At 42.6% G+C, this 16,209-nt stretch overlaps 1 protein-coding gene across 2 annotated transcripts in view; it reads right to left on the bottom strand.

The window, feature by feature from the left end:
• LOC123765533 (aminopeptidase N) overlaps positions 1-16,209 on the bottom strand; it is a 126,719-nt gene that overhangs the window by 101,035 nt on the left and 9,475 nt on the right. For both annotated transcript variants that reach the window (XR_011230015.1, XM_069333850.1), the window contains exons 2-3: positions 12,860-13,019; positions 5,083-5,319 (exon numbers count right to left, since the gene is read on the bottom strand). Coding sequence is in view for 1 of the 2 variants with exons in the window: in XM_069333850.1 (XP_069189951.1) it covers positions 5,083-5,319; positions 12,860-12,988 (366 nt within the window). In the remaining variant the exon portion in view is untranslated. The remainder of the gene's footprint in view (positions 1-5,082; positions 5,320-12,859; positions 13,020-16,209) is intronic.

The following is a 16,209-nucleotide window of genomic DNA, read 5'->3' on the forward strand; positions in this document are numbered from 1 at the left end:
ATACAGTTTAAAGGTCAATTAATCTAATCACTCCGTAGATTTGTACACCAAAATTTCACACCCTCAATTCAAGGGCTAACTCGGATCAAAATCCCACCCAAGATACAGTTCCTGCAGCGCATGTCTCACTTCCATTGGGTTCAAATTGACTGTCAGTAAGCCATCTCTTTTTTGTGACAGCAGTTCCTTCAAAATTACATTTACCCACCTGGGGATTTTCCTGCTGACTTGTTGTTTTATTATATCCTTATACCTGCCACAACATCATATAAATCACTTATTCTTAAGTTGTGTTTTCTGACAATTAAGTTTACACTTCAGAAAACGTTGGAGTGGCCGTTGATTAGTGAGCGTCTAAGAAAATGAATTTATTGAGCTTCCTGAATGTACAATTTCCTTTAGAGAAAAGGATATCATTCGTTTATGACCTATTTATTTAAGTGTGGGTGTGGACATCAGACCTGATGAGAGAGTGCAGTGAGTGCGAGGATGAACTCCCAACATTAGCCTTAACATTTCCTTAATTCACAATTAAACTTACTATGGTCAGCATTTTAAAAGTCCCATGGGTCCCATCCATACATGCTTAAATATTGACTGATAAATAACTTTGCTTTCGACCAGCTGTCAAAATTACCGAATTCATTCATAATGCCATTTATTGCTGCTTTTAGGTCTCTAACAGAATTACAAAAATTGCCAAGTGGGTCCTTTGAGGACATGATATGTCATGCATGCTCGTCATAACACTTCACAGTAATCTCTCTGCAAAGTAATTTAAATTTGCGATCAATATAATTAATCCTTTAACTCACTCCTATGAGTTAAAGGAAACTCCAGCACATTTGGCTAGATTAAACGTAAGGTTGTATTCTGCACTGTATCTTTCACATGGTCTTGTCAAGGTTTCCATAGCATCTGACCTTTGTGGTCGGTGCAAGAATAACTAGATCATCAGTATAACAAAAATCATTGACCTCAGTACTGTCTAAGAGCTAACTCGATTGGCTCTAAACTGTTTTGACAATGGATCAAGAAAGACAGCAAATAATATAGGACTAAAAACTGCACCTTGTTTGACTCCATTTTCGGTGAGAAACATTCAGAGGGAACATTGTTTCATTTCACAGCTAATTTGCATATCTCATAGGAAATATATAGATTTCTAGCAATGAAAGGACATATTTTTCTGTTAAAGTAATTCCCTTAAAAGTTTGTCATGTTCAGTTTCGTCTAAAGACTTAGAAGCATTAAGAAACAGAGAACAGAGTTGCCTTGTGAGTTGTAGTAGTCAATAGTTTCCGTCACCAAGAAACTGTGACTCAAAGTGTTGTTGAGTCATCAAATTTATATGAAAACTGAAAGTTCGAGGTGTCGAGCTCATCAACTAGAAAGTCAATAAGTATATAATCAAAGATTTTCTTTAATAGTGCATTTAGAGTCATAGCTTTGTAGTTATCAGAGGAGAACATGGAAGCTTGATAGTTCTTTGGTATGTGAAAATGTACAGATGTTCTTACTACAGAAGACGATGTACCCTGGGACAGAAAGCCTGTAAGATTTGGATAGATAAACATACAGTTTCCGCGTTCCATATTTAAGGTTGCCAGAGTATCTATGTAACTATCATAACTATCATAACTGTCATAACTATCTATCACAAGGGCTATCATAACTCGCATTTTTTAGTTTTCCTAGAAAGGTTATCAACAACTTTTGGTCTTACAATATTATCTCTCTTTCTTAATCCCCTTTATGGCGTGAGCCGTGGTGCTACATCTCATCTGGGGAAACCAACCATTTCTTGGGCACCCGCGTCTTTCCATAGGTCAAGGTAAATGATAGATCCATTTTGAAATTTCATAACATGATCATTCTAACCAGGTATACTACTTCTATTTGTCTTAAGAGGAATACTCTCCCCCCCCCCCCCCCGTCTTAATTACTACTGATATGATAAATGTAAAGAAGTCACTCAGATCGTTTTTATGCAAATTACAATGAAGATTATTTGAGACAATTGCATCCGTTGGGATCTGAGCATCATCAGACTTTTCGTTAGGCAGACATTTAAACTTATCCAGGTGAGCCACAGTGGTTTTCTCCCAGTTTAAGTGAGTACTGGGAGATTTGTGTTCTGACTGGCAGTAGCACCTTGTGAGTGAGGTGTACCGTAGGTGGCCACGACAGAAAGATCTCCAACCAGATTATCATCATCACTAGTCGCCGTATACTCAATGATGTGGGTATAAGGCGATGGTGATTATCTATCACCAGTTAGATCGACATCAATGATAAAGTGATCAATATGAGGCCTACCACTCCCATTCCTTGACAGAAAGATAAAGTTAATATTCAATTCATCATTGACAGCAGGTTTACGTAAACTTTCGGCGTCCATGAACGTATTAAATAGATTAAAGTATGTATCTTGTCGAGAAATATCGGTGTTAAGTCTCCTGCCACCATAAGGGTAAGCATCATGATTCGAATTAGGTAAATAAGATATTTCAGCCAGCGAGTCTCCATAAACCTGTGCATAGTTGCTAGTGAAACAAGTCATATACACACACGTGTGAGCAAGTGCGCCCTGGTGCGGTATTGACAACATCAACTTTATATTGCATGTTGTTATGCCACAGGAAGGCATAAGGGGAAGGGAAGACAATCACCGCTCAACCACTTGGACGGTCGGGTATTGAACTGCATGAAGCGAGACCGTCGCTCTACCATCCACTCCAAGTGGTTGGTATAATACTACAGAAGTGTATTATACCATCTCAATTTCTCATCATTATTATGTATGTGAAAATTAGTAGGAGCCACTAGGAGGATTCGAACCCGCTCTCTTGGTACACCCAAGCTATTGCTCTAGACCACTACACCACAACATGATCAAAGGTAATGCAACCTGGGATTCCACTGAATTCTCTACGGTTCCTGAGGCTTCCAAATGAAGCCTAATCAGGGTTTCCCACATATTGCTCTTTCCCCCCTTGCTCTCTGGCTTTATGGTCCAGCAGGTCTACTTCCAACGCTTCTACTCAAAGCCTTGAGTAGAAGCCTACTTAGCTTGGGAGTACCAAAGTGAGCAGGTTCGAAACCTCCTCAAGACTCCTACTAATCTTCTCTTTGATACATCACGTTAATTTAATTTTATTGTGCATATTATTAGTCTTAGAATTATTAATATTATTGATATTATTATGATTCTTAATTAATGGCAATGTCTTCTCACAGACATAATAACATAGGATAAAAAACCCACAATTGCGTATTTGTGTATTTTATGTAAAGATTTACACCAAGTCTTTCGCACTCTCCTGAGTGCTTTATCAAAGTGAGTGTATGGGTAGGGCGAGAATTAAGTATTTGTTGTCGGAAATCCGAAACACACAATAACTAAGTCTCCCTTGATAGGAAAAGAGAATGGGTGATTCCGTGACGTCATCGACGCCACGTACTTATATCAACTCTAATTTCTTTTAAGCAACAGTCTAGTGTTTAAACTTAATAAAAAAGCGTTCAGTAGGACTGAATATAATTTCCAACAACAAAAAGTACAGCTTGAATCCCTTGCTACTGTTAAATAAAAACAGAAGTAGAACCAAAACATTGGAACAAGGAGGGATGCAGCGTCACAACACAGAATCATAACAAAGTACACGTTGTAGAGGTGGCTCCTTACGACCCGGCAAAACTCGTTAAGACACCCAAATTACGTGTCAACAGCGAGTAGTAACCACCACAGCCTCTACAACCACAGCAATACACCAGTATCTGTCCTACCAAGTATTTAATGGATAATAATTTGGCCATTTTATGTCATAAATAGGTAGGCGGTCATACTGTGGGACATACTGTTATATCCCAACCAAGAACGTATTCAACACTATACATATCCCCTTATTCATGTAATACCTGTTCCCTAAATGTTAATGTACAATACTAATGTTAAACATCCCAAACAGGTAATTGTGAGGGAAGTTACTGAAGCAGGAAGCTGCCCCCCCCCCCCCCCAATATAACCGTGATTTTATTTTGTTGTACACCAACCTTGCAGGCCTCCAGATAGCCGCCATTACGTGGCACTCTGAGGCACAGGGCCACACCCTAATCTGAAGTAACACCATAGTCAGCCTAATTGTGCCATTACAACCACTCAGCTAAGGCTTATTTATTTTATACTGTTGATAGATTAACTATAAGTAAATTTTTGTAGATTAGACCACCATACGTGGTATGATTTATAATTTATATATCAAGACTAGGTAAACAATTTGTGGAGTTGAAGGATTCACTTCAAAGTGGTTTAAGCCACAAATTGCCCCCCCCCCCCCAACTGTGTATGATAAGTTCTAGCAAGCTGAATTAGAATATACAGTCCACTAACTAAGAACTAACTCAGAAGAAAAATAATATAATATGAAAGTCAATTAAAAAATAAAATAAAGTGAATATTTAATATTCATAAAAAGAAAAAGAATAAAACCTCCTAGGATTTTCCCACATGTCGTTGAGATGTAAATCTTGTCCTATCCATACACTCAGACCTTGATTAGTCACTCAGGAGAGTGTGAAAGACTTGGTTTATCTTACCATAAAATACACACATTCATATCTTGAGATGATTTCTGGGCTTAGTGTCCCTGCGGCCCGGTTCTCGACCAGGCCTCCTTTTTGTAACATCCCCAGAAGCAGCCCGTAGCAGCTGTCTAACTCCTAAGTACCAATTTACTGGTAGGACGTTTACTAACAGGTGCATCAGGGTGAAAGAAACTCTGCCCATTTGTTTCCGCCTCCACCAGGGATCGAACCCGGAACCTCAGGACTTAGAATCCGAAACGCTGTCCACTCAGGTGTCAGGCCCTGACAACTGAGTGGATAAAAACCCACATGTGTGGGTTTTTACAATAATAGTAATATTATTGTAATTACTGTTATTAATATTGGCTAGCTGCTGAGAGTTACCCATTTCAGCCTGAGGTAGTGGAAGAGTTTTTATGTAACTGAAGAAACACTTGAAGAATAACTTGTTGGTGGATTACAATTCATTATGATTAATAAAAAAACATTGCTTACCTTGATGGTCTCATTCTTGGTTATTATGTCAACAATATGGAGGGTGATGTTGGTGGTCGGCTCAAGGACTTCCATCTCAATCTCCACATAACCCATGATGCTGAAGTTACCATTGATGAAAGGTTGAAGTTTGACGATATAGTGGAGAGGCTTGAGGGCCGTGGGTAGTCTAATATCAACTTCCTCGCTGCCTTGTGCCTCGACAGACGCCAGCTTGTGGTGGCTACTTCTCAATGGCTGCAACACGTCATCACTATCAGCCTCGCTAAACACCCCCAACACGTCAACACTATCAGCCTTGCTAAACCCCCCAACACGTCAACACTATCAGCCTCGCTAAACACTCCAACACGTCAACACTATCAGCCTCGCTAAACCCCCCAACACGTCAACACTATCAGCCTCGCTAAACCCCCAACACGTCAACACTATCAGCCTCGCTAAACACCCCCAACACGTCAACACTATCAGCCTCGCTAAACCCCCCAACACGTCAACACTATCAGCCTCGCTAAACACCCCCAACACGTCAACACTATCAGCCTCGCTAAACACTCCAACATGTCAACACTATCAGCCTCGCTAAACACTCCAACACGTCAACACTATCAGCCTCGCTAAACACTCCAACACGTCAACACTATCAGCCTCGCTAAACACCCCCAACACGTCAACACTATCAGCCTCGCTAAACACTCCAACACGTCAGCACTATCAGCCTCGCTAAACACCCCCAACACGTCAGCACTATCAGCCTCGCTAAACCCCCCAACACGTTAACACTATCAGCCTCGCTAAACACTCCAACACGTCAGCACTATCAGCCTCGCTAAACACCCCCAACACGTCAGCACTATCAGCCTCGCTAAACCCCCCAACACGTTAACACTATCAGCCTCGCTAAACACTCCAACACGTCAACACTATCAGCCTCGCTAAACACTCCAACACGTCAACACTATCAGCCTCGCTAAAGACTCCAACATGTCAGCACTATCAGCCTCGCTAAACACTCCAACACGTCAACACTATCAGCCTCGCTAAACACTCCAACACGCTACTGGTTTGCAAATTATTTATTAAATTAATCTTATAAAAACGACGTAAAAATATAGTGAAGCAGAAAAACTAGAACAATAAGCCATTCTACATATTGTCAATTGTTGTTAATCTTACAAAATGTTTCTATAGGTCTTCATGCTGTATATAGTTATTGATATTTATTACTATTCTTTATGCATGAAGCATTTTTGTGCTGAATATTTAACTTTAATTCTAATTTGGAACATAATAAATGATTGTTTATGTGGCAACATTGATAGTGAAAATTGTGTTAAATTCATGAACATTTTATGGCAATAAAATGGATGAGCTTAGATTTAGGAAAAGCCTGGGTAAATATGCACTGCTTGGGAAATACGGTGGTTGATCAATGTACCAAATTATCAAGTACGTTAATAAACATGGATTACTTGCCAGTTTCAAGCGTTTGTTAGATATATCTATTCTAGAAGAGATACTCGGCGGTGCCCAGGTGCGTTCCCCCCTCCCCTCATCATCTCCTCACCCGCCCACCACTCTTCTCTTGTTCTCTCCACTTCAACCTCCCTTCGTTCTCACAACCCCTCCCTCTCCCCTCGTCTTCCCCTCTTTCTCCATTAAGGGAAGAGAAGATATACAAGAGGGAAGAAGGGTGTATGACCCTTAAACGGAATAGAAAAGAGAAAGGGACTCAAGATGAAGTTGAAAGATGGAGCAGCAGAGGTGTAGGGACACATGCCTAAGTATAGGGGTGAAGACAAAGGCTGGAGAAGAGGGGTGAGGGTATGTAGGGTTAAGTATAGGGCAGACGAGACACAGTCAAGAGTTGAGGGCTGATGTGGGGGGGGGCACAGTCTGGAGTATAGGAGTGACGGGGACACAGTCTGGAGTATTGGAGTGAGAGGGGCACAGTCTGGAGAATAGGAGTGACGGGGGTACAGTGTGGCGTATTGGAATGAGGGAAGCAAAGTCTGGAGTATAGGAGTGAAGGGGCAGAGTCTGGAGTATAGGATTGAGGGGGAGGGGGCACAATCCAGGGTATTGGAGATCGAGGGCTACAGTCTGGAGTATATGAGTGAAGATGCACAATCTGAAGTATAGGAGTGAAAGGGGAGGCACCATTTGGAGTATTGGAGAGAAGGGGCACAGTCTGGAGTATACGAGTGAGGGGGGGGAACAGTCTATAGTATAAGAGTGAAGGGACACAGTCTGGAGTATATGAGTGAAGGGGGAACAGTCTGGAGTATATGAGTGATGGAGCACAGTCTGCAATAGAGGAGTGGGGAACAGTCTGGAGTATAGGAGTGAAGGAGGCATAGTTTGGAATATTGGAGTGAGAGGGGCCCAGTGTAGAGTATAGAAGTAAGGGGTGTTATGACCTCAGGTAGCCTAAGGAACGGGTTTACCTGTCTGAAAGTTATTCCGCCTACCGGACAAAATTGAGAGGTCAGAAGAAAAAAAAAATATATATATATATTATATATATATATATATATATGTCGTACCTAGTAGCCAGAACGCACTTCTCAGCCTACTATGCAAGGCCCGATTTGCCTAATAAGCCAAGTTTTCATGAATTAATTGTTTTTCCACTACCTAACGTTTTCGGCTACCTAACCTAACCTAACCTATAAAGATAGGTTAGGTTAACCTAACCTATAAAGATAGGTTAGGTTAGGTTAGGTAGGGTTGGTTAGGTTCGGTCACATATCTACGTTAATTTTAACTCCAATAAAAACAAATTGACCTCATACATAATGAAATGGGTAGCTTTATCATTTCATAAGAAAAAAATTTGAGAAAATATGTTAATTCAGGAAAACTTGGCGTAGTGTGATGTTGTGATGTTGGCGTAGTGTGAGTGTGATGTTGGATGGCGATATTAATGTAAATGTATATTATTTTTCTGTGTTGTTAGGAAGACATTTTGTTACCGATTGGTAATGAAATTATAGGTTTTTATGGGAGAAGTTAATGAAGGAACTGTTCATCTGAAGAAGGTTGAGCTGAACTCCAGGTGTAGAGCTGAGCTCCAGATGGGGAGCTGAACTTCAAGCGGTGTAGGGGAGCTACACATTTCTTGGTGGAGCTTCTCTGACATTGGAGTGGGACTTCATGTGCAACGTGATTTTTTGAGGACCCAGATTGATGTTCTTGGTATTGGGCCTCAAGTAATAGAACTGGGTATCATATGCTCACATTGATGTATGAGAGAGTGTTTGATTGCATATTGGCATGAAAGGCAAGGTTTAAGGTGAGAGATTGATTTCTTTTTTGTTAGGGATATATATAGATGTTCCAGGTATTTCTGCCCCAAGCAGTGATGGGGGCAGTAGGTTGTGTGACAAGAGATGAGCAGCAGCCTGATAGTTTTTTGATGAAGTTAGGATAAGATATTGCAGTGTTGCCAGTTTGTAGCAGCCTGGAGCGTTGTACAATAATATTGTACATCTTTAGTTGTGTATACTTTTATGTAATAAACTAGCTGTATTCGGTCACGCATTGCTGTGGCTTAGCAACCCTGTTTCCCCGTCCTCCCCCACCATTCCCCCCCTCCCCCTTTCCCTCGTCCTGCCAACCATTCCCCACCTCCCCCATCCCCTCTTCCTCCCCACCATTCTCTCTCCTCCGTCTCCTCGTCCTCCCCACCATCCCCCACTCCCTCGTCCCCTCATGCTACTGACCATTACCCTCTGCCCCGTCACCTCGTCCTCTCCACCATCCTCCACTCGTCGTGGAGGATGGTGGAGAGGACGTACCTCTCATCCTATCTCGTCCTCATCACCATTACCCCTCCCCTGGCCCCTCGCCCTCCCCACCATCCCCCACTTCCCTGTCTCCTTGTCCTCCACACCATTCTCCATTCCCACATCCCCTCATCCCCAACATCTCCTACTCCCCCATCCCCTCATCCTCCCCACCATTATCCCCCTCCCACTCATCCCCTTCTCCTATCCCCTCGTCCTACCCACCATTCCCCACTCCCTTATCTGGTGCATTCCCAAATGATCTGATGTTCCTATAAAAAAATGGGAGCATCATATGATCTGATGTTCCCATTACTGAAAAATAAGAACAGTTTAAAAACCGAAACGAAAAAAATAAAAAAATAAAAAACTATACTCACGAAATGAATGGTATGGTAAACAACACAGCTCAATTCCAACGCAATGTCAAACAAAATAATTAAATTAAAATGAAAATAAATCGAATGTATGAAAATCAATTTATCAATATAATCGGAAACATTGAAATGGAATCGTAACATATTTAGTATGGTGTGTGTGTTGCTTTTATGTGCAACAGATAGTGCTGTTAAAAAAAAAACATGTTTTTACCTGCCAGAGGTGTGACATCATTATAGTAAGTATATAAAAACACATGTATATTCGAATGGAACGTCGTGTCTAAATATATTTCAAGACAATCGGTGAAGAACTTTCGAGATTACAGAGTGTAATGCTCTTATGTCCAACTGATGGCACTGTTTAAAAAAAAACATGTTTTTACCTGTCACAGGTGTGGCATGTACAAAAATAGTTATATAAAAAACATGTGCATATTCGAATGCAACGTTGTGTCAAAATATCAAAGCATTCTGCAAAGAGGTTGTGGAGATTTTCCCCTCACATGAAAAACACAATTTATAAAAAAGCATGTTTTAACCTGTCATAGACTCATAGACGTGACATCTATAGTATGTATATAAACACACACTCGTATGCAAATGGAATGTTGTTGTGTCAGAGAGAGAGAGAGAGACAGACACACACACACACACACACACACACACACACACACACACACACACACACACACACACACACACACACACACACACACACACACACACACACACACAGGAATCTGTACACCAGTTGATTGACGGTTGAGAGGCGGGACCAAAGAGCCAGAGCTCAACCCCCGCAAGCACAATTAGGTGAGTACAATTAGGTGAGTACACACACACACACACACACACACACACACACACGGAGACGGTTGCGGTTGCAAACTGAGTGACAGTGGCCAATAACTCACAAAGGGGGATTTAAGTGATCATCCCATAATAAGGAGAGTGTGGGGGAGTCACGGCGACTCGAGTGGGTGTGTATTCATGACAACTATGCCAGTTTGGAGCCGCACCCTTGAATAAAGATGACGCTGAACCAATCTCTGAAAACAAGACGCTTACAGGGTGATCTCTCAACTAATTGCATGCATTTCAGTGTCCAATACTGGTCGACTGACAACAGCAGGGGGTTTAGTTGCCGTGGTCGGCCGTATTTCTATCAGGGAGTGGTTGGGTCTCTGTTAGCAAGTGTCAGTCTGGTTCAATAACCCGTTCTTTGTCAAATCTAAAACAACCGTCTCTCGATAGTGGGCACAGTCTAGGGTACAGGAGTGAGGGGATGCACAGTGGAGTATAGGAGTGAGGTTGGCACAGTCTGGAGGAGAGAAAAAGAGGGCACAATATGAAGAATAGGAGTGAAGGGGCAAAGTCTGGAGTATATGAGTGAGGGAGTACAGTCTGGGTGAATAGGAGTAAGGGAGAACAGTCTGGAGTACAGGAGTGATAAGGGCACAATCTGGAGTAGAGAGGTTTCACTGTCTGGAGTTTAGAAGTAAGGAGGCACAGTCTGGATTAGATGAGTGAGGGGGCACGGTCTGGAGAATAGGACTGAGGGGGGGGGGGAGGGCACAGTCTGGAGTATAGGAGTGAGGGAGCACAGTCTGGAGTATAGGAGTGAGGGAGCACAGTCTGGAGTATAGGAGTGAGGGAGGTACAGTCTGGAGTATAGGAGTGAGGGAGGTACAGTCTGGAGTATAGGAGTGAGGGGTGGCACAGTCTTGAATATAGGACTGAGGTTGGGCACTGTCTGGAGTATACGACTGAAGGGGCACAGTCTGGAGTATATGATTGAGGGGGGGGGGGCACATTCTGAATTATAGGATTGAGGGAAGAAAAGTTTGGAGTAGATGAGTGAGGGGAGGAAAGTCTCGAGTAGATGAGTGAGGGACACAGTCTGGAGTAGATGAGTGAGGGGCACAGTCTGGAGTAGAGGAGTGAGGGGGGGCACAGTCTGGATTATAGTAGTGGGGGGGGGGCACAGGCTGGAGAACAGGAACATGGAGACATTGGCTGGAGAACAGGAACATGGAGACATTGGCTGGAGAACAGGAACATGGAGACATTGGCTGGAGTAGAGGTACAAGGTGACAGGCTAGAGTAGAGGTACAAGGTGACATAGGCTGGAGAAGAGGTACAGGGTGACACATACTGGAGTAGAGGTACAAAGTGACAAAGGCTGGTGTAGATACATAAAGTGACACAGACCGGAGTAGACGTACAAGTTGACACAAACTGGAGCAGAGGTAAAAGGTGACACAGTTTGGGGTAGAAGTACAAGGTGACACAGGCTGGAGAAGTGGTATAAAGTGACACAGGCTGGAGAAGTGGTATAAAGTGACACAGGCTGGAGAAGTGGTATAAAGTGACACAGGCTGGAGAAGTGGTATAAAGTGACACAGGCTGGGGTAGAGGTACAACGTGACACATGTTTGAGTATAGGCACAAGGTGACAAAGACTGGAGTAAATGCACAAGATGACACAGGTATGATTTGCTGACATATTTGACACAGTATCGAGTAGTGGTACAAGGTGACACAGGGAGTACAGGTACAAGGTGACACAGGGAGTACAGGTACAAGGTGACACAGGGAGTACAGGTACAAGGTGAAACAGGCTAGAGTAGTGGTAGAAGATAACAGGCTGGAGTAGAGATACAAAGTTACACAGACTGGAGTATTTGAACAAAGTGACACAGACTGGAGTAGAGGTACTCGGTAACACAGGCTGGAGTAGAGGTACAGAGTGACACAGGATAGAGTAGAGTTACAAGATGACACAGACTGGAGTAATGGTACAAGGTGACATAGACTGGATTAGTGGTACAAAGTGACAGACTGTAGTAGAAGTACAAGGTGACACAGTCAGGAGTAGAGGTACAAGGTGACACAGTCTGGAGTAGAGGTACAAGGTGACACTCACTGGAGTAAAGGTACAAGGTAATACAGTGTGAAGTAAAGGTACAAGGTGGCACAGTCTGGAGTAGAGGTATAAGGTGGCACAGTCTGGAGTAGAGGTTCAAGTGGCACAGTCTGGAGTAGAAGTTCAAGTTCAACACAGAGGTACAAGGTTACACAGTCTAGAGTAGACGAGTGATCAAACACAGTCTGGAGTAGACAAGTAATGGAACAGTCTGGAGTAGATGAGTGATGGAACACAGTCAGGAGTTGACGAGTGATGGAACACGTTCTGGAGCAGAGGGGTGAGGAGACACGGTCTGGAGTATAGGGATGAGGGGGAGACAGTCTGGAGTACAGTGGTGAGGAGACACGGTCTGGTGTACAGTAATGAGGAGAGACAGTCTGGAGTACAGGGGTGAGGAGACATAGCCTGGAAGAGAGAGCTGAGTAGAATGGAATCTTCCTGGAATACAGATACGCAAAGCTGAGTAGTGAGCGACACTGATATGAGTAAAGGTGTGGAGCGACAAAAGTCAGAGAAGAGGACTGAGATGACACAGTGTGGAGTGAAGTGGCCCATGTTGGAGACGTTGCGTGATGGTACGCATGTTGGAGCACGTATAGGCTCGGCGTGACTCTGGCCACAGTAGAACAGGGAGTTGGGACCACAGGCTGAGAGATGATGGGTTATGAAAGGCTACTCACCACGAAAGAGTCAGCGGCCACCGCGGTGCTGACGACTAGGAAACCCAAGACAAGAGCTGCGCCTCGCCTAACGTGGCAGCCATCCCTGTTGACAGAGGCCGCTGGCTTACTTCCATCGGCTGCCTTCATCTTGCCAGCTCACACATCAGCTGTGTAGGACCTGCAATGTTCACGCACATTGTTTCCACATGTTAGATATTATTTAAAAATTAGTAAGTGCCACTTATTATCCATACATTAACAACTAATATTAATTAATACATTAAGTTCTTATAATAATTATTACATTGAGAACTAATATTAATTCATACATTAAGTACTAATAATAATTCATACATTGAGTTTCAATAATAATTCATGCATTAAGTACTAATAATAATTCATACATTAAGTTCTGATAATAATTCATACATTAAATACTAGAAGGGGTACTCGGTGATGCCCAAGTCTGACTGTCTATCCCTCAGTCTGTCTGTCTGTCTGTATTCACCTAGTTGTATTGACCTAGTTGTGCTTGTGGGAATTGAGCTCTGCTTTTTCGGCCCGTCTCTCAACTGTTATTAACTACTAAAATAATTTTGTTCACACTCACACACACCCAAGAAGTAGCCCGTAGCAGCTGTCTAATTCTTAGGTACCTATTTACTGCTAGGTAGCAGGGGCATCAGGGTGAAAGAAACTCTGCCCATTGTTTCTCACCGGCGCCGGGAATAGAACCCGGGCCACAGGATTACGTGTGCAGCGTGCTGTCCACTCAGCCACCGCCCCCCCCCCGTTATCTGTTTGTTTGTCTCCTTGTCTATCAGTCAGTCAGTCAGTCTGTCTGTCACTCTCTCTCTCTCTCTCTTTCTGTACAGAGGATTCGGAGTAGAGATCCGAATTCTGGGGCGCCAGAATGCCATCTGGCGCCCCAGATGTTTCTTCTGTCTCAATAATTCACTTTTGCTGGCCCAGCGGGGCACCCAATTTGCACCGGAAGGTAGGCTGAGCATTCCCGGTGAGCACGCAACCCAATGTTAAACTCATTCACCCACAATGTTTATACTAAATAATAAGCCAATGCTAACAATTTTTGCATGACGCCGTTTGCGTCATCGGGAAGTATGGGTATTTTGGTTTTATGAGGCAATATGCGGCATCAGCCAGGGAAAGTGTTTTAACACACTCCACCTCCATACTTAACCCATTCACACACACCGTAAAACATCTCCGTCACCTCAAACCCAACCACTTGGGCAGGACAGTAGAGTGACGATCTCGCTTCATGCAGATCGGCATTCAAACCCCGACCGTCCAAATGGTTGGTCACCATTCCTTTCCTCCGTCCCATCCCAAATGATTATCCTGACAGGAGCCGATCGGAGCCGGTCGGCCGAGCGGACAGCACACTGGACTTGTGATCCTATGGTCCCGGGTTCGATCCCGGGCGCCGGCGAGAAACAATGGGCAGAGTTTCTTTCATCCTATGCCCCTGTTACCTAGCAGTAAAATAGGTACCTAGGTGTTAGTCAACTGTCACGGGCTGCTTCCTGGGGGTGGAGGCCTGGTCGAGGACCGGCCGAGGGGACATTAAAGCCCCGAAATCATCTCAAGATAACCTCAAGATCTCAAGATAACCTCAAGATCTCAAGATAACCCCCTTCCAAGCGCTGTACAGTCGTAATGGACGTGCGCTTTTTCCTGATAATTCCCTTCCCTTCATACTTTGAGGGTATACAAAAAATGTTCATGTAAATTTGCGTCAAAGCAATTGACGGATGGATAAGTAAATAAATGAACAGGGAGATGGATGGATAAAGAGATGGATAGAGAAATGGATGGATGTATGATTTGTTTAGAGACAGATGGATATATATATATATATTTGGATTGATAGATTAATGGATAAATTTGAAGATAGTTAGATGGATAGATACATGTAAGGATAGATGGAAGAATAGATGGATCGACAAATAGATGATCGACAGATAGATGGATAGACAGATAGAAGGTTAGACTGAGAGATAAATGGATAGATGGATAGGGAGATAGACGGATAGAAAGCTGGATGGATTGATAAATCGAAGATGGGATTGATAGATGGAATGATATGTGGATGGATTGATATTTGAATGGATGGATAGCTAGAATAATGAAAAGATGGATAGATGAATGGCAGATGGATAGATGAATGTGCAGATGGATAGAGGATTAGATTGATGGATACATAAGCAGGTAGATGGATGGAAAGATATGTGGATAGACTGATTGATAGATATTTGGGTAGATGAATAGATGGATGGATAGATGAATGTATACGAGGATGGAGGGAAATATAGATGGATGGATAGATGGATGGATTCGTAAGAACATTGTCAGAAGCCAAACAAATCTCCCAGGACCGGAAGAAGTGTTTGCCAGGGTGCTTAAAGAATGAAAAGGCGAGCTTTGCGACCCGTTGTCTACCATACTTAATAATTCATTAGAGTCAGGCAGATTACCAGAGTCGACCAGTTTTCAAGAAAGGGAGATTACTTGCGTCAAACTATCGGCCAATTAGCTTAACATCTATAGTGGGAAGTTACTTAAATCGATAATTGGAAATACCATTCGTCTTCGTCATGAAAAACGTCGATAAATAAATGACTCGCAACATGATTTTACTAATGGATGTTCATGTTTTACTAATGGCTGTTCATGTTTAACTAATGGCTGTTCATATTTAACAAATCTGCTAATATTTTATTCCAGTATTGTTGAGGCAGTTGATAGTGGTAAGGCTATTGATGTTGTGTACCTTGAATTTAGCAAAGCTTTTGATACCTTTCCACATGAAAGATTGATTAAAAAAAATAGAGGCTCTAGGTATTGGGGGTGCTATATTAAGTTGGAATAGGGTATAGTTATACCAAAGGAAACAAAGAGTTAGTATAAATGGGGTTAAGTCAGAATGGGAAATGTTATAAGTAGAGTGCCTCTAGGCTCTGTCCTGTGACCTCTGCTTTTCATAATATATATACATGAATTAGATTCAGGTCTGAGCAGCAATATTTGCAAATTTACCGATGATACAAAAATCTGGAGTCAAATAAACATGGAAAAAGACGCCATCACTTCAAGACAATTTAAATAGGGTTTTGAAATGGTCAAAAGATTGGCAGATGCAGTTTAATGCTGACTAGTGTCAGGTTTTGAGACTAGGTAATGATGATAGAGTTACAAGATACGAACTAGATGGTGTTGAGATTGCGAGGTCAGATTGCGAAAGGGATCTGGGAGTTATGATTATTAAGAATCTAAAACCAAAAATTCAGTGCATAAATGTTCATAATAAGGCAAATAGGACACTGGGATTTATTTATATAAGCGTC

Source organism: Procambarus clarkii, chromosome 30 (genome assembly GCF_040958095.1).
Source record: "Procambarus clarkii isolate CNS0578487 chromosome 30, FALCON_Pclarkii_2.0, whole genome shotgun sequence".
Taxonomy (NCBI): domain Eukaryota; kingdom Metazoa; phylum Arthropoda; class Malacostraca; order Decapoda; family Cambaridae; genus Procambarus; species Procambarus clarkii.